The sequence below is a fragment of the Urocampus carinirostris genome, chromosome 3, assembly GCF_059441175.1.
Source record: "Urocampus carinirostris isolate Australia breed hairy pipefish chromosome 3, RoL_Ucar_1.0, whole genome shotgun sequence".
NCBI classification, from domain to species: domain Eukaryota; kingdom Metazoa; phylum Chordata; class Actinopteri; order Syngnathiformes; family Syngnathidae; genus Urocampus; species Urocampus carinirostris.
The window spans coordinates 12,580,943-12,604,049 of NC_142351.1; the positions used below are offsets into that span (position 1 = coordinate 12,580,943).

Consider the following 23,107-nt stretch of genomic DNA (forward strand, 5'->3'; position numbering starts at 1 on the left):
CTAATAGAAACGTAACGCAAGTGGGTCCTGTCTCCGTTCTGGTAGTGACAATTTCTGCTTTTTTGGTTTGACTCTCTTGAATTTTTTTTTAAACAGTTGAAATAAAAAATATGTATTTTACATCTATTTCATTCTGTTTAAGTTTGCATTGTTATTTCATAAAAAATAAAACATGTTTAGTATCTACAGTCTCTGCTGTGGTTATCCTTATTAGAAACCAAGGACTTATGGGTTCAATTATTCAATGATCATGACATTTCCAAGCAAAAAGCCACTGTATCGAAACAGTATCAATCGACACTACCCAGTATTACCTTTGATCGGAACAACACCAACCTTCTCCAATATGGCACAACCCAAAACCAAATTACTGATCTGAAATTCAATGCCCTTGGTAAACTAGCTTTTCTGCTGATCTTTGATCTGCTGACATTGTCACTTTGACAGCTCTAATATAAAAAAAAGAAAATAATACAATTAGAATTGCCAGCCCTCACAAAATCAATACGGCAACCGTCATGAAGCTATTGATCACGCCTAATTTAACACAAGTGACGGCTTTCTAATTCCTCTGCGTGCTTTGTAAAATTCAACTCCATGGGTGCAACAGCGGCCCGCTTGACAGCGCAATGATGGATGGTGGGCTGATGCTGACACCTCGCAGGTTGCGTCGACGCGCTGAGCCTTTAATCCCACACGCTTTTTATGATGCCGGGCCCCGCCTCTGTTTGCTGGGAAATTGTTTTCTGTTCTCTGCAACTTTTCAAGATGCGTTAGAGCGGAACAGCACATGCATACGCAGAATGTGGGCGAGACCGAAGACCAGGGTTGCGAAGGGTTACTTTAACTTGATTACTTTCAATTACTTTTGGATGACTCCAATACAAAATATGCTAATAAAAGACAAAATAAACTAAATATGAATAAAATTATGACTCACAACACGTGGTAAGCTTTCTCTCCTGGCTTTGATCTCTTTGATCTCCGGCAAAACTAACATAAAATGCGACAGAAACAAAATGAAAATCAATCCAAACAGCTTGCCAACATCATTTTTGCCGTTCCATATATTCCGTTACTCCCCAAGCCTGCACAAAAATTAGTCATTTTATTCATATCTAGTTTCTTTTGTCTTTTATTAGCATATTTGGTATTGGAGTAATACAAAAGTAATTGAAAGTAATCAAGTTAAAGTAACCCTACCCAACCGTGCCGAAGACAAACCGGTCACGGGAATTTCTATGTCGTGTGTGATTGGCTTTCTGATTTTCACAGTGATACACAGTAGTCAGGGAAGGTGGATTTACGCAAATATCGATATGATTCAGATCAGATTCAGATTCAGATTTACTTTATTGTCATTCGTATACACATGTATACAGAACGAAATGTCGATATATCTGACCCGCACAGTTACTTTGAACGTCAGCAGGGATAGATAAGATTAACCATGTCTTCGTCAGAATTTTAGCGCAGCAGTTCGTCATCTCGCGGTTTGATGCCACTTCCAGTTGTTAAATGGTCCAGTTTATTGTCCAGAGAGCGAACATTGGAGAATGGATGGGAGAGGCGTTTAGCCTTTAGCCTAGCTGTTAGCCCGGCCCGACAACCTCGCTTCCTCGTCCGGCGGTCACGCCGCTGTCTTGCCACTCTGGTTCGCTGCTTTGTAGGCCGCTGGGTCTTGTTGACATAGCAGTCCGTGGCTAATAAACACTCCCGAGTGGTCATAGCACCGAGCGCTTGATGTCTGGATGATCGCATATCCAGCAAAAAAAACTGCGATCGTATCTTAATCTGCAGTTCGAGCCGACTTTGTGCGCCGTCAAAACTGAGTCGAATGGTATTAAGCAAGTATTTGGATCATATTGATTTGAGGATCTTGAGATTAGAGGTAAAAACTCGGGCTCAAAATGCTCAAACATTAAGTCAGGCCAGCCCGGGCTTCTCTTTCGTGTCTTTTTGTTAGTTTTGTTTTTGTTTTTCTTCATGGATGTAATTATTTAGATGACTGCTTTTTACTTCTACATGAGTAATATTTTTCTGAAGTAACAGTACTTTTACTCGAGTAACACATGTTGGCGCTGCTGTTCAACACCGAAATGTTATATTATTAAGACAACTCTATCATAAAGAAATGCTTAGCAACTATCAGTTTAACTCTAAATCACGAAATCACAAGAAATTTTAAACCGAGGTGTCACGGTAAAAGACGCTCCGCTTCCTCCTTCCACCTCTTCATGGCATAAGTCAGACGTCATTTCCGTTTCTCGTCAATAGCATACAAGCTTTGAAAACTTTCTTTCGACTTTTCGGGCCGCATATTTCACGGTTTGCGTCTCGTAATCTGCAGAATATGATTTTTGGTGCAATTTCGTTCAGTTTATGATTCAAGATGACTTTTATTGATGGACTCAGTTTAATTCTTATCAATGTTTATCCACTATAATTTTTGTAATATGTATTATAATAATGTATTCATTTAATTCCGGTTTAGTATTTGTGTTTATGTCGTTGGTCTTAGTCAATTATCTGCACCGCTTATCCTCAGTAGGGTCGCGGGTGTGCTAAAGCCCAACCCAGCTCTCTTCGGGCATTGGGCACGGGAAACCCTCAACTGGTTGCCAGCCAGTCACAGGGCACACAGAGACAGACAACTCACTCCTCATTTACACCTAGGGACTAATTGGACCGGCCAATCGACACGATATGCATGTTTTTGGAATGTGGGAGGAAACCGAAGTGCCTGGAGGAAACCCACGCAAACATGGGGAGTACATGCAAACTCCGCATAGGAAGGCTGGTAGCTGGATTTGATCCCATGACCTCAGAACTGTGCCAGAAATGCTCTAACCACTCCATGCTGCCCTTTTTTTGAATTCATATATTTTCTAATTTTTTTGTTTCATTTTTAGTATTGTTTTAATTTGTACCTTTTTGTTTTCTTCCTCCACACTATGGATGTTCAGTGTTTTGTCTTTTGGCTAAGATTGATTTAATATCAACCCTAAAAGCTGATGTATTAAGCAAATCAACAAAGCTTAAAACAAAGAACATCATGTAGGGGTTTTTCTAGCTTTAATTTTGAAAATCGTTAGTACAAAAAGAAATTTTCCCGCTATAAAGCTCGTCGATTTGGGGGGATTCTTTTGTACAGAAAAAAACACTTATTTCCAAGAACCACTAAACATGGTGTTCAATCTGAAACTGTCCTCTTACTTGTTGTTGCGGAGAGATTTGGTCTGGTGCTCCGGATGGTCGCAATGCATGGCCCACGTGCTGAAATCAAGGCCGCAGTGCAGGCCCGCACGGCTGCTTTGCGCAGCCGTCATGCGAGACCAACCAGTCAGGCAGAAGAGAAGAGAGACCGGCTATCACAAAGCCAAATCTTTTTATAAAGACACTTGACCAGATCATACTTCTATGTGTGTGGTCTTGGATGTCTGACACACTCCGTATCGGGTGGCGGTGTTTGAAATTACTAAACTTATTAGAAAGCCAAAGAAGTGAGGAATTTGCGTAATGTTCTGTACTTGAGAATGTCCCTCCAATTGACATAATTACGTACATTGCCTTGGATGTATTAATTACATTCAAAACTTCACTTTATTAGATTTTATTATGGTACATGGTGAATTAGTACTACCGGGAACCATTCAAAAGGGGACGCCATTGTCCATCCATTCCAAAGCGAGCCACCCAAAACAAAGACGGTGGAAGTCATTTTTGTGCTGAGCTTATTTGCTCTACAATCTTTACGATTGCTACATTTTTTAAACTGTTTATATGTTATAATTCTTTATCTGTAATCGGTAAGTTAAGTATTTACTCAGTAACAATGTAAGCTATACAAAAAATAATCGATGGCAAATTAATTTAGCTTTCTGGGCCCAACGAATTGATCATGTGCATTTAAAGCAGGTATATGGACATTTTGGAGCTTCTCTAAAGCTTTTAGTGTAGGCTGAAAGTGCAATTTAATAAGAGTGGTCTGCACACTTTGAAATGTAGGGATAAAATCAGGGTGCAGGGTTGCGGGGGAGTGAGGTATAGCACTTTATGCCCTCTGCCTCTTGTGTCTGTGATGAAAGATGAGAGTCAGACAGCACAACAAGAGCGTTAACCCCGTTTCTTTGTGCTGAGAAGACTTCTCCACCTTTTTCCCTTGTGTCTCTGCAAAGCTAAAGCTACACACCGGAAAGACACGTGCGCGCTGACTGCGCCGGCTTGTGCATTATTTACAAAGCTTCTGGTTGAAAGCAACACACATCTCCCCACCTACTTCCCTCCTCCTTTCCTTTTGTCTGGGCATATCAACTTCAGCACCTGAAACATTGTTTTTTTCTAAGGACTGCGGAGGCTATACGTATCACGCCATGTCTCAAATGATATTCACTTTTATTAGTTTAGTGTTTCCTCATGTGCGTGTGTGTGTGGTGGTTGTTAGGTTGTGGCTGCTGTCATCCCTTTATGAGTGGATAAGCCTCCATCACTTCGTTTTCCTCACTTGGTTAGTCTGTGCCTTGCCACAATCATATCTTGTATTACTATTTGTTTTGTTTGTTTTTATTGCATTTTAACCATTGTGCGTGAATTTATTGCACGTTTTGGGTTGCTGGGCAGGGATAATGGAGGGGATTTTAGTGTACACTGAATGTTTTAATAAGTGTTGTACAAATAAATTTGATTTGATTTGAAATGCATGGGAGTACTAACAATGAATTGTACTTAAAGGGAAAGTGTGTATTATTTATCGCCTTCTAGTCAAGTCAAGTCAAGTCATGTTTATTTCTGACGCCCTTAATCACAAACCACAGATTATTGTAAACCACAGATTATTATTACACCATCCCCTGATCTAAAACCTACATGAAGGCAAGGAAAAACCTCAACATGAAACCTTGAGAAGGGACTACACATGAGGTAATCCCCCTTCCAGGATGACCATGCTGCAATGGACGTTGCAATGGTGTCTTTTAACACTTCTCGTGTTAAAAGACACTATTCTTTTAAAAAAATCCCTTTAAATACTAGGGAAACATAAGCTGAGCAATCAAATACAGTCAATAAATGTGCATATGATTTACATAACAAGAGTCTCGCGTAAAGGTTGCTGTCATCAGCAAGATGTCGGACACTTATATACCACTAGGAGTTGCTAAATAATACACACTGTCCATTTAAGTCACATGTGTCAAAGTCAAGGCCTGTGAGCCAGATGTAGCCCACAAGAAGCCCCTGAAATAATCTTTAATGTATCATACATCAGAAATCCTTGTGTATTTTTTTTCTTACTGTACAGTACTTCTCCTTGAAGAAAACTGTTGCATGGGGAGAACATGCAAACTTGACACAGGAAGGTTCGATCTCATGACCACAGAACTGTGCCGCACACGCGCTAACCACTGCCCCACCGTGCTGATTGTATTTTAATCCAATACAACTTCAAAAATACTTCAGTTGAATTAATGAAAGAAAATAACAATTATTATTTTGTTTTAAGTCAATTTATCCCTCTTTTGCCAAAATAGAAACTATAGGCTACTGACTAATCGTGGCTAGCTTCGTTGAGGCAGATTCTAACATCACTCTCTTTCATTAAAAACATTGGAAAATAAAGAATGAATAAACAGAATTCACAACAAATATGATTCTCTTGGAAGTGGGAGCCAGCTACCCACCAATCCAGAGCTGGTTTCATTCGGTTTAAAATGTTTTGTATTTTATTTTTTTCTTTGTAAATGTATAAATATTTCAATTAATATTTTCTGCTTTTTCTTTGTTAATATTTTAGTTTATTTTGATTCATTTCTTTCCTGTTAAGGGATTCATAATAGTACATAATAATTGGTAGTGTACGGATTAACTGATTCAAATTCTTTGCTGGGAAAATTTCAAATTCTTTAACATACAACTTATTTTTAAAGTAACGGAAAGTGTTACTTTCCCTGATAACTACTTATTTTTACGACAGAGTAACTCAGTTACTAACTCAGTTACCTTTTGGAAAAGTAGTACGTGACCATAACTAATTACCTTTTTAAAGTAACGTGCCCAACACTGCCAGTCACTAGCTACTGAATGTGGAGCAAGGATTCTCAAAATAGTTTAACCAGGGTTGGTCATCGAGTCTCGAAGACGAAGCTTTCAACCCCGACCGACTCCCTTGGCTCAATTACATAACAGTATAGTAAAATATTCATAACACACTGCTGCCTACTCAATAGTGCTGAGCTAACACTTTGCTCAGAGACCACGGGGAAGATAAAGAAAAGGCCAAAAGTTTAGGTGCTGAAAACATGAAGCCAATTACAGAGGACAAATAAATTATTCCCTCGTGATTGTAGCAACCAGCTTGCTAAACAAGAACTACACAAACAAAGTTGGTTGGAGCATTGCATTAAGTGAGATTGTTTTCAAACCATAGACTTTGTGTGTGAACATATTAAAATGATGAAGTGGTTTTAACAAAGCACCTGAACAAGTTCACAAAAATACACTGCAACTACAAGATAAGCATTTTAGCCCATTTTAATTCCTGATGCAGGTCAAAATATGTCTGTTGCTGTTTAGACGAACCCAGAGGCCAAATAGAACAGCACTTTTACATCACTGAATGCAGTCATAAAGTCGACTAATCGAAGAAGCTCCCTTTATGGTGTTTGAAATTAGGGCAATTGGGGCACATTTGGTAGCAAATGGACATTACGGGTTCGTGCATTAGACTGACATTTACCAAAAAATGTAATACATATATGTGTTCACCGGAGCTCCACTGTTGGGGTCCCGGCAGCAACGGCCTGGTTATTCGGGTGGTTGTGGGAGGTAGAAGTAAGAAGGGAGAGGACCCATCTGGGTATCCCGGGCAGAGGACTGAAGGATGCTGCTTGGGAGGGTGGGATGGAATCCCACTTGAGAAGACAGAGCTATGCCCTTGCACAATAGTATTGCCCTTTACACATTGGATAACTGCTGTTAAAAGTGTCGATAAAAATTGTTCAAACCTCATATTGTTAGAATATGATATAATGAAATTGTGAATGTATTTAATTGCTGTTAAAAGTGTCAATAAAAACTCATGTTGTTGGGATATGATATAATGAAATTGTGTGTTTTTACCAGCTCAGTAGCCTAGATGGTAGTGTGCCCGCTTTAAAACTGGGAGGTCGCTGGTTCGCGCCTCGACCGAGACATACCTAATTGGTATAATGGCGGCGCCCTCTGGCTGCGGCTGCATCGACTCGCTACAACGGGTCAGGTGTATCGACATTTCGTTCTGTGTACATTGTTACAAAGAATGACAATACAAAGGAAATTATTATTATTATTATTATTATTAATTGCTGTTAAAAATGTCGGAAAAAAATTGTTAAAACGTCATATTGTCAGATATAACAAAATTGTGAATATGCTTAATTGCTGTTAAAATTGTCGAGAAAAAATGTTCAAACTTCACATTGTTTATTTGCTGTTAATAGTGTCAATAAAATTGTTCGAACCAAAAAAAAAAATTGTGTTCACTGGGCTTATTTTTCACTTATACCGTATTTATTCGTGAACACACGCACCCCCGCCCCCCAAAAATTTAAATTTTGTATGTGCATTATACTAAGGTTTTATGGTGGTATATTACTGTAATTGAGCAATGGTTGATCAGTCGACAAATATTTTTTATTCATTTGCTTAACATTAGATGCAACTGGGAACAAATTGTTGCGGTGAGAGCTCTTAATTCTATCTACCATTCCACTTGAATTGTAGATGACAAAGGAAAAGGCATTCGATCTCACATGCTTATTTTCTTCACAGTCCTATGTTTTACAATATTGTAATGGGGCATATCTGGGAAGAGTTCACCCAGAGCATCACTGTACAACGTGGTACCATGAGTAAAAATAGTCTGATGATTATTTGTTATCTATCCATAGCTAATGATTGATGCCCACCCTCATATTTTTCTTTTCCTGTCTTTTTCCAACTGCCTGGCTGGTGGTGATATGAGGGAGGATGGTTCAAGATGAGTCAGCAGACCAGCGTCTGAACCTAAAGAATGTCAACGCCTGCATCGACCAGCCGGCAGAGATGAGAAGCAGCGTTGTGGCTGTTATGGACTTTTTGGACTATGTTACAGGCTTGAGGTGTTGTTGCTGTCATGCACTTGCTGGACAAATTTCAAAATGTTACCTATTATTCTAGTTTATTGATTTTCATTTTCATGTTTACGTACTGTTACCCAATGCTAAATCTATTGCACCCTGGTCATCCTGAAGGGGGATTATCTCTTGTGAGGCCCCCTTCACAATGTTTCTTTTTTCCTCATGCTGAGGTCTTGAGTTTTTCCTTGCCCGCATGCTGGTTTAAGATCAGGCGATGGTGTAATGGTAAACCTGTGCAGTCCTTTGAGACTTGTGATTAATGGCTATACAAATAAATGTGACTTGACTTGACTTGACTTCTGCTTTTTATTACAATTATTACTGATTATGTTATTGTTGTTACCAAGAAAAAATAGTTATATATTAAACCAGTCAGTAGTATAGAAAAGGTTGCCAAACCACCCGCACATCTGCATCCGCTCATGTATTCTGATCACCACAACCCTTTTCATTGACTGCTCTGACAGCCATTTGGATTGGATCTGTCGGTGATACGTCAAGTTTGTTGTTGTTTCCCTATTCTGGTTTGGATATTTTGTTTGTTGTTTCGTGTCCAATTTTATTATGTTTTTTTCCTTGTTGAAGAGTTTTGTTTTTAGCCCACCTGGCTCTGATCCTGCTTCCTTGTACTTGGGTCCAGCCTCATATCGTAAATAATGTGCCACCATCAAACTAGCAAGAGGGAAGCATTCCAGTTGCGAGGCAAAGGCCCCTCAGCCCCATTTGTTTCGGCATTGAGGCGAAAGTCCCTAGAAAGCTTAGGTTCCCTGTTCCAGCAGCAAGGCGAAGTTCCCTCGGTCACTTCTGTTTCCGGTTACGAGAGTGAGGCAATGGTCCCTCGGTTGCTTCTGTTCCCTGTTCCGACAACAAGGGGAAGGTCCCTCAGCCGCTTTGTTCCCTGTTTTTGCGGCAAGGCAATGGTCTCTCGTTTTTACTTGTTTTCTGCTAACGTGCTTGTTTGTTTCAGTTTCTTACTTTCTTCTGGGTTTTTTCATGAAATATCATCCTTTTTAGTAGCTCTGCCTCTTTTTCAGCTTCTCCAAATTTTGGTCCACCTGCCTATTGAAACAGGTTCTAGAAGACTTGATCACCTGCCCTCTGTAAAACATGCCCTTTTGTATTACGTTTTTCAATTAGTCAACAGGTTGCTAAAGTGAATAATGTGTTGTTGTTGTTTTCATCTAGATGGAAGAAAAGAACAAGATAGTAAAATGCAAGAGAGCAGAAACTACTCAAAGGGACAGTGTGTCATATCTGACCACAAGATGTTGCTTTATAAAAATGAGTGCTACAAAGCAAGAAATAACTCAAATTGAGAGACTAAAAGTGACCAAACGGCACCATTTTCCTTCTCAGACAATCGTGTCTGCCTATGATTGAATAAATAAATAATTGAACTAAAAATAGTTAAAGAAATTATATATTTTTTAATAAATGAAGGGGTTTTACAGCCAGGGGGTCCTAAACAATACCAAATGCCCCTTTAAAATTGTGAATAAAGTATCAATGTCGAAAATGCTGTCATTTCTAAACTATTGATGCTTGGAGTTATTTATTATTTTTTCTTCCATTTTTATTCATAAAATTTAAACCATTTTAATCCAATTTGTAAAACGCTCAAACACTTGAGAGAATATTCAACAAATCAAGTCAAATTCTATTTAATAATGTCTTAATTTATATCTGAATATATAAGAAAAAAAGCACAAAAGTCCCCTCATGTCTGCTCGCATTACTTTCCAAAGCTGTCATATTTTTAAATTAAATGCAATGAAATCGGTCACACGTGCACAGCAGAGTTCTAAATCAGTTGGCCCAATCCTGATAAACTACATCACATCGATTGCATCATGACTTAAATCAGATTCAAACCAGATGTAAACCAGTCTAAAACATGTTTTGCTGTTACGGCATTTTATTGTAGTCATTTAATGGAAATTATACTAACATTGTTATGCAATATAATGTGCACGCATAAATCAAAAATCCCCCCCCAAAAAAATAACTTGTAGTGCTTTGTAAATTAGTTTGGAGTGCATTTGTTGAAAGTGGGTCAGTAAACTGTTACTATTAACATTCTGTCATAACACAGGATCAGACGACTATAATGAAAATAAATGTTAAGCTTGAGTGCTCGGCACAGGAGATTCTTTCCATATCATTAGAGGGACGTAACACAGCATGAGACATCCTAAAACCAGCAGAAAAGTACGAATAATGGTTTTATGTGACGTATATTAGGAAAAAAAAGAGGCATGACATGTGAGTGCACAACCTTAAATGGACATTTTGTAAATATGCTTTGTTTGGACGTTTTTGTTTTGGTCTTTACAATGATAACCAGTAGTCTGGTTCTTGTCTGACTCTGTTGTCTTTGAGGCTCTGCCAATCCATTCATCCATACATTATCTGCACCACTTATCCTCAGTAGGGTCGCGGGAGTGCTGGAGCCCGTCCCTCCTATCTTCGGGCAGTGGGCAGGGGACACCCTAAACTGGTTGCCAGCCATGCGCAGGGCACACAGGTACAAACAATTCCCTCGCTCATTCACACCTAGGGACAATTTAGACGGGCCAATTCATCTGACAAGCATGTTTTTGGAATGTGGGAGGAAACCGGAGCGCCCGGAGGAAACCCACACAAGCACGGGGAGAACATGCAAACTCCGCACAGGAGGTTCGATCTCATGACCTCAGAACTGTGCCGCACACGCACTAACCACTGCTGCCAATCCACTGCACAATATTCAGAGACTATTGAACAGTTAACCAAGATCCCTTTCCTGAAAGGTGAGATAAAAGATCAGGGTTTTTAGTCGGCTGAAGACGCTTGAGTTAGCAACAGACTATTTGAAGGAGCATTCACAAAATATTTTCATACCTATAAACCACATAGATTCATGTTCCTGAATATTCTAGATGAATTTATACATACAAACATGCATACAGTGACGGATATTTGCATGTGTCACAATACGTCATGCGTCAAAAAGCAGCATGGTTTATTTCTATGCTATTTCAATGTTGCTTATTTTAACATTTTTGTTGTTGTATTGGGATTTTTTTTTTAATAATTTCGCTCAGGTGTTTTGGGATTTTACTAGAATAGTGAAATGTCGCTGCACTCTGGTTCCTGTGGCTCTGTTGATAATTTCCCTCTCCCTCCTCTTTCTTCCCTCTATGACTCTCATCTCATCTCATCTCATCAGCCGTACCGCTTATCCTCATCAGGGTCGCGGGGGGGCTGGAGCCCATCCCAGCCATCTCCGGGCAGTGGGCAGGGGACACCCTGAACTGGTTGCCAGCCAATCGCAGGGCACACAGGGACAGACAACTCATTCGCTCATTCACACCTAGGGACAATTTGGACCGGCCAATTCAACTGAAATGCATGTTTTTGGAACGTGGGAGGAAACCGGAGTGCCCGGAGGAAACCCACGCAAGCACGGGGAGAACATACAAACTCCGCACAGGAAGTCTGGAGCTGGATTTGAACCCACAACAGGTTCCCATGACATGAACTGTGCCGCACAAGCGCTAACCACTGCGCCGCCGTGCTGCCCCTCTATGACTCTACCTTACCTTATTTCTTCACCTACTTTATGGTCCACTTTTCCTCCTTACACCTATGATCACTTGTCCTGATTTCCTTCCTATCACCACTCTTATCACTATTGAAACACTCTATCCCTTTGTCTCTCTGCTAGTTAATTGCCTTCCCTGTCACGTCCCAAGTACTTTTATCTCAGCCTCTTTGGTAATCCAGTGTACCGAACCCTGGCCTGCCCTTCCGGATCACCACCAGTCGAACTCTTGGACCGTCACCTTTGCTTCTCGGAAGAGGTATGATCTTGGGCCCGGTCCCGAACCCGACGCGACCAAGCCCGAAATTCGGGCCGTGTTTGGGCTTGAAATGTCAATCATTAAGTCAGGCCGGTCGGGCTTCTCTCTTGCCGTTCTTCTTCGTTTTTGCTTTATTTTTCCTTTCTGGAGGATCCACACAGCATGTACTTACTTTTACTTCAGTAATTATTTAGATAAAGAAAATGATTACCGAACTAACAGTTTAACTCAAAATCACTAAATCCAAAGAAATTTTCCTCCTCTGTGTTAGGTCAAGATACGCGCGGCTCCCACCTCCCTCACGCATGGCATAATTTCGCCTTCTTGCCAATAGCTTATAAGCTTTACAAATGTTCTTTATGCTTTTTGGACAAATCTTTGACTATTTGCAGCTTGTAAGAAGCCGAATTTGATTTTCTTTCCGGTGCCATTTCGTTCAGTTTCACTTTCATTTGCTGCATGTCGCCTAAATGCACACTTCAAATACTCCAAACATATTGCATTCTAGCTGTGCGGAGTTTGCATGTTCTCCCCATGCTTGCGTGGGTTTTCTGGTCACTCCGGTTTCCTCGGACATTCCAACAACATGCATGTCAGGTTAATAGATCAGTCCATTTTGTCCCTAGGTGTGAATGAGCAAGTGAGTTATCTGTCTCAGTGTACCCTGTGACTGGCTGGCAACCAGTTCAGGTTGTCCCCTGCCCAGTGCCCAAAGATAGCTGGGATGGGCTCCATCACCCCCATGACCCTACCAAGGATAAGCGGTGTGGATAATGGATAGATGGATGATCCATCCAAATAAAAATTGTAGACACACAAAATAACAATGAAACATGGTTTAATTCCAAAACAGAAACTGGAATTTATTTACATGGCAAGGAAAAGCACATCAATAAAACAAAGGACTTTGTGGACAAGAGAGCTCGCAGTGGTGAAGATAAGATAAGAGAATCAAGTATTTTCTAATGATCGAGAATTACTCCATAGCTCTCAGAACGAAAATTAATAGTCAGCACCAAGAACGGTTTGTTGTGAAATATTTTTCTCCTGTTACCCTCTTCTCAGACAAACCATGACGTGGGGGAAAGGTCTCACATGGAGAAAAAACTGATTCGTCTCCCATGTAACTGTTAGAGAGGGAGACCATCCAGGTCTCGTGTTTAGATTGTGCCAGGCTTCCTCGCAGAAGGGTCAAAGCCCTGGGCTACAGCCTTCTTTGTCACCATTGTCCAAGGGGGTAAAGGTCAGACCGTAATTGCATGAGCTAGTCCACATTCCTCGAGAATTAAAGTAAACTCCAGTAACCTGACAAGAACTCCAATAATACGGAGAGTGTTTTTTGTAGATACCATCTACTGCTGTTCAAATAGGATGGATATAGTAAGGACTAGATTTGTTGGTGAAAAAGTGGAAATGTCGTTAATACGTAGTCAATATTGTAGCCCCCACCTCCACTCCTTTAAATATTTTATGCCAAGTTTACAGGTGGCAGTTCGGTTTCCTTCTTTAACTCTGGGCGTGATCGCTTTTAACTTAAACGCATTATCATACGTTTTTCTTCTAGTATTTTACATGTTGATGAGATTTTATAATAGTGACTGATTCACAATAATAGAAGTTGTGGTTAATCATGCAATTTGATTGGATCACTTTGAACTACTCCATTACTTTATTGGTCTACTGTTTCTGGGCAAAAAAATAATAAGTCGCACTGTAGTTAAAGGTACAGTGTTTAAAATGTAGTAAAAAAAATTAGCGCCTTGTTGTCCAGAACTGAGGGTAAATGTTTCGATAACTATTTCATTTCATCACGTTTTTGTTTTGTTTCCAGAAATTGAGCCATCTGACCACACATTGCTTCTTCTTTTGCTGTATGCTAGCTCATCTGTCTTATTTGTTCGGTGCACGCTTTGTGGTATTAAACAACCGCCTTCTACACAGCAATTAAATGCACACGTCCTCACATCCATCAAGCCTACTTGTGGCTAAATAGATCCTAAACTATAATGAGGTATTCGGGCATCTCATCAAATCAAGTCTATTCTTCCTAAGAACACTCTTGTCTTGTGCTCAGAGTTCCATTTCAGTAAACCTTTTGGAATGATTAGACTTCATTTTTTTCTTCTCACATCCTGTGGTTACTTGTCCCGATTTCCCTCCTATTACTACTCTTTCTCATTACTATTTATACAATCTATTCCTTCTGCATATTAAGTCTATTCCTTCAACAACACGTCGTCTTGTGCTCACAGTGCATTTCAGTAACCTTTTGAAAGATTAAACTTAAGCTAGCTTGCTCCCTTGTGGGCATAGTAATTGGAGCCAGCAGCAACACCTAAGCAAAAATCCTGCCGCCAGAATGCGTTGCCAGTTAACTTTGTGTAGCTGTATTACAAACCTGAAAATGAACCAGTCTTGTAGTGCCTTACTGGCCTCCATAAAATCAATCTGTGTCCCACTGCAGTTGCACAGTATATGCGGAGTTGTAAGTTATCTGCTACGACCCCCTCCCAAAGATAACAGGGGGGTAAAGCTGTGCTCGTTTTAAGGTTTCCTGAGGAAATTGAGAGCAGCTCTGAATGGGGTTTGTGCACATAACTGTGCACAGACCATATAAAAAGTATCCATTCCTGAGTTACAGTTTTGTCGTTTAACTCATTCGGTGTTATAACGTATATGCAGTATACTTTATGTTTTCAAAAGCATTGTGCCTGATTGCTAAAACATAAAAATATGTTTGTTTGTTTTATTTAAAAAATAATAAACGATTGTAAATGGTTAGGCAAAACTTGTTAGTCAATATCATGCCTCTGGGAATGATTTTAGTGTGAAAAAAATCACCCTTTTAGATGACAGGATTGGCTTTGATCACATCTTTGTCCACATATCGAGGAAGCTCCCACTTTTGTTTTGATTCCTGTATCCAGCGATTGGGAGTGAGTAGGCAGCCCCCCAAGTAGGCTTGGTGAAGCGGTATGGTAGGAGAAAGGTGAATATATGGATAAGGTAAGACAGATCTTTTTTTTCTAAAAAAAGATGACAAAGCTTCTTCATCATGTGGGGCAGAGAGGGATGACGTTTCGCGCACGTCCGCAGGAACACAATTGCCAAGTGACTGAAAACATTGGACGCTGAAAATTTCTTGCAGTTTATGCATTGTCCATGCATGAGTTCCGTGCTTTTGCAATAATATATATAATATATTAAGTAAATTGCCATTGTGTAATGGAAAGTATTGCTTAAATATTGGAGTTATCACAAATGCAAATAAAGAGCAACAAAGTGAAATTTCTGCTTGAAAAGCATCCTCTTACGAAGTAAAGTTTTTCTTGGAAATTGGCATTTTCAGAAACCTATAAATGTTCAACTTCTGTTTACTAAACGGTGGGAAGAGTTCAAATCAACACTTTTTTCCCATGAAAGATGAGCGTTGAAGCTTTTATTTGATTTGTCGTATGCCTATATAACTACAGAACTACATTTTCTTTAGGCCTTGAGAATGAGTCAAAATGGCATTTTAGAGAAACGTCTGGCATTGAATGGATTAGAAAAAACACACAAGCACTGTAGTCATATATAATAAACAATAACATTGAAAAAAACAAATCTGAATTTTTTTATCAGGAAATAAAACATCTCAGTTTTAGCCTTTTAACTAATGCTTTGTTGAAGCACCTTTTATATTATTATCAGCCAGGGACTGTGCTCGGCAATTGCAAAATTAATTTCTTTCTGGATAATAGGATTGTTGTTCTTTTTTTCGCTTGGCTGAATGCTTGGGCCGGAGAAGTTTGAGCATGAGATCAAAGGTTTCCAGCCGATATTAAAAAGAAAATGAGCTCCAAATCGTAAAAATGCTCCATGTTTGAGTGTGTGTCTGAGTGTATGTTTTTCTGCCAGTATGATTTTTATCTGCACATTTTCTATCTTCCCACTTTACCATTCCCACTCAGTCCCGTCACGTTAACTTGCAGCCTTCCAAGACATTTTTTGGCTTTCTCGCCTCAACATTTGAGGAGTTCAGCAATAACTGTGGAGACAAATTTTCTGCAATTTATATACTACAGTAGAACCTCGGTTCTCGACCATAATCCGTTCCAGAACCCTGTTCGAAAACCGATTTGTTCAATCACCGAAATCGTTTTTCCCATTAAAAGTAATGTAAATCATTTTTAATCCGTCCCAACACCCTGAATGTTTACCATGAACGTAAACATGAAGCTAACCCAGGCTAATCGTACGTTCGCGTTAGCGTAATCTTCCGTACGAAAGATTACGCTAACATGAACGTGTAAAAATAAAAAAAATCTGGTCGTTCACACGTCATTTAGCAACCGGGTCTCCACAACAAGTGGCTAGCGCTTCATTGGAAATGGGGCTCCGTTACACACCCTGAATGTTTTACGTAAACAAAGCTAACCCATGCTAATCGTACGTTCGCGTTATCGTAATCTTCCGTACTAAAGATTACGCTAACATGAACGTGTAAAAATAAACAAAGGGTAAAGAAAAGAATTATGAATAGGATTTCTTACCTTTGTGGTGCTCAGCAGAAGCCATGCTGTATGTATAGCAAGATCGGAAAATCGCACATCTTCTTCATATTTTGCTATTATTTCTTTCTTAAATGCAATAGTTGTACGCACTACTCTTCTTTTTTCACCTGTAGCAACTTTGCTGCTTGCACCGACCTTCTTCGGAGGCATAATAGGGGCTAAAACACTTGGTACACCTATATTAAAAGCGAAAGCAAAACGAAACACGTCCGCACGTGATAACAGTTCCTCACGAGGGGTGGGGGCAATCTACACGATCTACATCCGTACGCCGCTCAGCATCGCACCCTAGCGTACCGGCGTTCAAACTCCGAATATTTGACCGAACAGCGGAGCAAGAATTTCTCGAAATTTTTGGTCGCGAACCGATTTGTTCGAACTGAGAGGCATTCGAAAACCGAGGTTCCACTGTATATTTTATCCCTACGTTTATTTGTACCCTGTCTTTTTGACCCAAGGCACCCTTTTTTTTTAATTGAATACATTCAAATTATACCAGGGACAGACAACTCACTCGCTCATTCGCTATCTATTTATCGACCTTGGTCATATCCCTCAAGAGGGGTGACCGACAGCAAGACAAACACATATTATAACAAAGAAAATTAAAAAGGGAAAAAATAGCAAGAAACACACACAAACATTTTTGGACCATGGCCAACCCAAATGCCCAAACACCCAAACAAGTTGGTCACTCGGCACCTAAGTTGTTCATGCTTTCGTCCTTTCAGATGAAACGGGACACGAGAAAGCGGCCTTGTCACTCGGGTCAGAGTGACACAACACACTCTTCTGTACAAAAGCAGGGCCTGACAGCTTTCACTGGTTTACCCCTGCTGCATCATAAAGGTGCCCTGCCCATCCCTTAGAACGTGTCCAAACATCCAACTATCCCTTCACAACACCTCTCCACGCATTCCTATCACCAAGAGCTCTAGCTTACACCAGATTTAGACCTCTTTCCAGCAGTGCACTCATAAGACCATCCATCCATGTCAATCGCGGCCTTTCTCTTGGTCTCCTTTCATTTACTTCTCGCTCATTCACACCTAGAGACAATTTGGACCGCTCCATGTTTTCCATATTTTGTTAATGCAAAATAAACTAGCACGTAAGCAAACATGGCAAAACCTCTTAGGACATAATATATCCCAAATCAGAAAGGATTTAAAAAAAAAAAACAATTTGATATTGATCGTTTTGATGCAGATATTTGTCATCTTCCATTTAGGAGATAAAATACAAGCTTATCGGTCGTCATCATCTAATGGTGTAATTCATCTTGAGACATGTTGAGATCAGCAAAACTGTACAATCACTTTCAAAACAGATAAATGATCACAAAAACGTACCCAATCTCACCGGAGCTCATTTCTTTTTCGGCACAGCACGACATATCAGATTGCGTTTTGCATCAGGAAAAGATTAGCAAGCATTATAAACAATGATAGCTGTGACATTCTTGCATTTAGGTCTCAGCAGTTTTTTTCAAAGCAATGCTCATACAGACTGTCAGTCAAAATTGCTCTTTATTACGTTTGTAAGAGCAGAAGTCTTAAAGAAGCAGCTATTCCAATATGTCGAGATGGACAGTCGTTTTCTGGGGGATGGGGAACTTTTTTATCATAGCCTCTTTCGTTCTACCTATAATGTGAAATTGCATCTACTCCATTGTATATTTAATAACTGTTTGTCAACCTCTTACCGTAGGGCCATGTGAAAAGGTTCAAAAGAAATCTAAATTCAAATTCCAAGCTGCTGGTCTTCCATTGACATTCACTCGGTGCGATATTTTTCAGCCAATATCCCCACCATGATAAGTTCTTCAATGAGCATGCGGGATATTGCACACTGTGGAATTAGAAAGAAATCTTAATAATACTACTAAAACAATAATATTAAGAAAAATTCAAAAACGCTTAAATTATCTACAAATGAGACAATATTTTTTCTATTTTTCTCTTACTAAGTGTCATGATAAACAATGTGAATCACCTGTGCCCGCTCATTTGGCGCCAACCCTCGCGGGTTCTGATTGGCTCCCTGTCACTATTTGAACCAAGTCCTGTCAATCCCCTGTTGTCAGTCCGTCTGCGAATCTACGTGTATACTAGCCAAGCCTTTTTTCGACCCTGACTCCTGCCTGTCCCGTTTTTGCTCCCGTTTGTCTCCGGCTACGACCCGTTTTGATCCCAACCACGTCTGCTCTCCTGTTCTGGCTTACGACTTGTTTCCGACCCCGACCACGTCTTGCTTTCCCAGTCCTGCCACTGACCAGTTTTCCGCCCTGGATGATGGGCGCAGCCCTTCCTCTCTCTTTCAATAAAACTTCACGCAAATGGGTCCTGTTTTCGTTCTGGTCTCGACACTAAGTTCGATTTCTTTCAACTTGTTTATCTATACATATACGGTAGTCATTTATTTTTTCTCAATCGATAAAAACAATCCTTGATTTTTTTTTTTAAATCAGATCATTTTAATTACTTAATTTTATTTATCTATTTTATTATTTCTTATTTGAACCAGAAAAGTAGGTTAAACAACATAGTAAAACGAGAAAGGGACATTGTGTGTTATTTGGTGCCTCCGAGTCATAAAAAACTGCATTTATTGAAATAAAAACAATATTGATTTAAATAATAAAAGAAATACAAGAACTATCATATAAACTTAAAACACTCATAGGTCAAGAAATGTGTATTTTATTTACATTACGTGATGCTTATGCCTAAAGGGAGGTGGCATGATTGTCTGCAATCTTGCTGCCAGGAGTACCCCAAAAAACAAAAACATTGTGAAAAAAAACAATGGAAAAAAGGTGGGGTTTGGTCATGGAGTCCCCGAAGGTTATAATTTTCTTTTTGCGTTGTAGGACTTCTTTTGGGTTGCACTACAAAATCTTGTGGTCAAATATTACACAGTCTGTCTTAAACGCAAAGCCATTTGCCATTGTTTTTATTACTATGTTTACCTCTTTTTACATTTATTATTTGGCTATTCCTAAGCAGTTTTAAGTCAAGTCAAGTCATGTTAATTTGTGTAGCCCTTGATCACAAAGAGTCTTAAAGGGCTGCACAGACCACAAATTATTGCAAACCACAGACTATTATCACACCATCCCCTGATCTAAAACTTACATGAGGGCAAAGGCAAACTCAAAAACTTCAACATGAGGAAAATGAAGAAACCTTGAGAAGGGACCGCACATGAGATAATCCCATTTCCAGGATGACCACGCAGCAATGGATGTTGCAACGATATTGTCAACATAAAATATATGTTATTCATATGCTATAGGATAGAAGTGTGTTTAATCTCAGGGGGAAGAGCATTCCACAGCACTGGGGCCTGAATGGAGAATGCTCTCGAACCAGCGGATATCTTCTTGGCTCTTGGAAACAGCATTTTCAGAGCAAAGGCTCCAACCACTTTTAGGTGGTTGGCTTCAATACGAATACCTATGTTAATTTCTAAATAGATAGTTACTGTTTTACTTTCAAAATAAAGTAACTAGTAACTGTAATAAAAAAAAAAATTCGTAACACACACATCACCTCCTGTCACTCCCAAGGGCAGTAAACATGCTTTGAGAACCAATTTTGTAGAGAATGATGTGACATGCACAGCGCAAGGACTGACCTTGAAGAGACGCAGTATATTGGCCACCATGATTGACACTGAGCTGGCAGACGCGCCAATCACTCCGACCACTCGCTCGGGTTTGGTGATGATGGGCGGCCCCCCGCTGAGACATTTGACGTCGGTTGAGTCCTTCTCAATCAGCGCTTGCACAAACGTCAGCGATTGCTCCAGGGCATGAGTGTCTCGGGAGCAAGTGTCCAAAATTCGAGCGCCCAGAGTGATGTTAGGCAGCAGCTCGTTGTCGTTATTGATGCGGTCCAGTGCAAACAGCATGGCCTCCAACCTGTGGATGCCTTTCTCCTTCTTGAGTTCCCCGCAGGCTTTGCCATCGTTTCCTCTGGCGTGCACGGGGAAAAGCCCGCCAAGGGATATGTCCCCGTCGATGCGTATTGAGTTGAGGTGTGTGTGGCCGGGCATTCTTGGTTTGGCTGCCATGGAGATGAAGAAGCAGCAAGTGAGCAGCCAGCAACACTGCCCAAAACTCCCTTGCAGGATCATGTTGAACATTAAATGAGGATGTACTTGTAGCCCTCTGACCATAAACGAACTAAACACCATACAAACATCTGAAATATTTGCTACAGTGGTTCTTAGACTACAGTCATTTTAAAGTGCCTGGTCTCACACTCTCCAGCTGGGAAACAACTTTGCCTTTTTGTCTTTCTGCAATGGTGGCTACATGCACAAAGGCAATGGTCCTAAAAGATTTAGGGATGAAACTCCAAGGGCAAAAACAAAAGGGGCTGTGATCCGTCTCTCTTCACTTTGGAGCTTCCGGCTTACTCACTACCCTTCAGGCGAGAGGAAATTCACACATGGTTCCCTTGGGCTACCTGCGGAGGAAAAGTAAAAGTCTATTAGCAACATCCAATGGTGAAGGGAACTTGAAAGTAATAGGATTTTGGCTTCCTTGCATTAAACATGCACACGGTTAAGGTTTTAAAATCTCAGTTAAGTACAAAATATTCCACATGTCAGCTTTTGAAAGGAAAGCAAGGCCATGAACTTCATCTTGTAAACCGCATCTATTTTCAACATCCTTAAATTCTCCACCGGCTCAGATAATGCGTGTGTGGCAGCTATTCTTTGAGCGCCTTCTAAACCCCACAATGAATTATTTCTGTGTACCTTGAGCAAAACAGATTTGCGGCTGCTGCTGCTGCTGCTACTTGGCTTCCTTCCATTTGTTTGTCTATGCTGTTATGTGGCCTCTATCTCACATGCTTCAAAAGGGGAATAAACACTCCAATAAATTAAGATTATCAGATTAGAGAAAAAAAATCCATGAACTGCAAAGTGCAAGTGTGGTTAGCAATGAGTCATTCTTATGGAGATTGTCCTGACTTTACACAGAAATGTAAATATAAGGTATCCATCCATTTGTTATCTGCACCGCTTATCTTCAGTAGGGTCACGGGGGTGCTGGAGCCCATCCCAGCTATCTTCGGGCAGTGGGCAGGGGACATCCTGAACTGGTTGCCAGCTAGTTGCTGCGGCCACGATCCCGCGTTCGCTAGGCGCGGGAAGCAAGTCGCTTTCGTACTCAGTTTGTGACCTAAACACGGAAGTGGATCTTCCGTAGCGAGCGATGGCGGTGTCAAGGACAGAAAAACAGGTCGACAGCCAAGACAGGAGAGCTAAAACGTGGTCAGGGTCAGAAACGGGTCGTAAGCCTGGACGGGAGAGCAGACGTGGTCGGGATCAAAAATGGGTCGTAAGTCGGGACGTGACAGCAGACGTGGTCAGAATCAAAACAGGTCGTATCCGGAGACGGACGGGAGCAAAAACGGGACAGGTGGAAGTCAGGGTCGAAAAATCTTGCCTAGTGTTAACTGAGGTTCCCGGACAGACTGACAACAGGGAACAGACAGGACTGAGTTCAAATAGTGACCCCGCTGAGTCAGATCAGTAATCATGACATCCCAGTCTCACATTGCTTTGTTAGATAGCTTCTAAATAACTTGGGTTTAGACAACTTTTCTTTTTTTGCTCAGAGAAAACTTCATTTCATTTGTTTTGTTTTTTACTAATTTGTCTCGGTTTTGTTATCTTGTTCTCATAAATCCCCTTTGTTAATTTAGTATTAAACATGCACATGATTCTAACACTATTGAGTATGTCTGTGTGTATAAATTAAAATATCATAAACCACAAAAACAAAAACTTACATAACTTGAAATGTAGCTACCCTCAGATCAATGATATTCATTATCTGTTTCCTTTATAAAACGACCTAAAATCTAATGTGATGCATCTAAAAGCAGGAGGAGCTAAATACAAATATTAAATTTTGTCTCTTCAGCTTTATTCACTCTTTTTTTTTTCAAATAAATAATCGACCCCAATATTTGCTACACATTAGTAATGAACAGGGTTGCTCTAGGGTCACTTTAACTGGATTACTTTCAATTACTTTTGGATTACTCCAATACCAAATATGCTAATAAAAGACAAAATAAACTAAATATGAATAAAATTATGACTCACAACACGTGGTAAGCTTTCTCTCCTGGATCTGATCTCTTTCATCTCCGGCAAAACGAACATAAAATGTGAAAGAAACAAAATGAAAATAAATCCAAACAGCTTGCCAACATCATTTTTGCCGTTCCATGTATTCCGTTACTCCCCAAGCCTGCACAAAATTTAGTAATTTTATTCATATTTAGTTTATTTTGTCTTTTATTAGCATTTTTGGTATTGGAGTAATCCAAAAGTAATTGAAGTAATCCAGTTAAAGTAACCCTACCCAACGAATAATATAGTATATAGAGTGACTTTTTATTCAGGAGATTACAAATTTTATTTAATATGCTCAGGTATTTTTCTTTTGACATTCAATGCCGTTCAACGGTATGAGGTCACCTAGACATTATTTTGTTTTCCATGAATCAAATGAGTTGGAAAAGAAATG

The 23,107-nt window shown here is 40.0% G+C and overlaps 1 protein-coding gene across 2 annotated transcripts in view; it reads right to left on the bottom strand.

The window, feature by feature from the left end:
• The window catches only part of LOC148368716 (metabotropic glutamate receptor 4-like), a 197,063-nt gene that overhangs the window by 112,730 nt on the left and 61,226 nt on the right, over positions 1-23,107 (bottom strand). For both annotated transcript variants that reach the window (XM_088330734.1, XM_088330735.1), the window contains exon 2: positions 20,191-21,026. In XM_088330734.1, coding sequence (XP_088186860.1) covers positions 20,191-20,751 — 561 coding nt within the window. In that variant the 5' untranslated portion in view covers positions 20,752-21,026. The remainder of the gene's footprint in view (positions 1-20,190; positions 21,027-23,107) is intronic.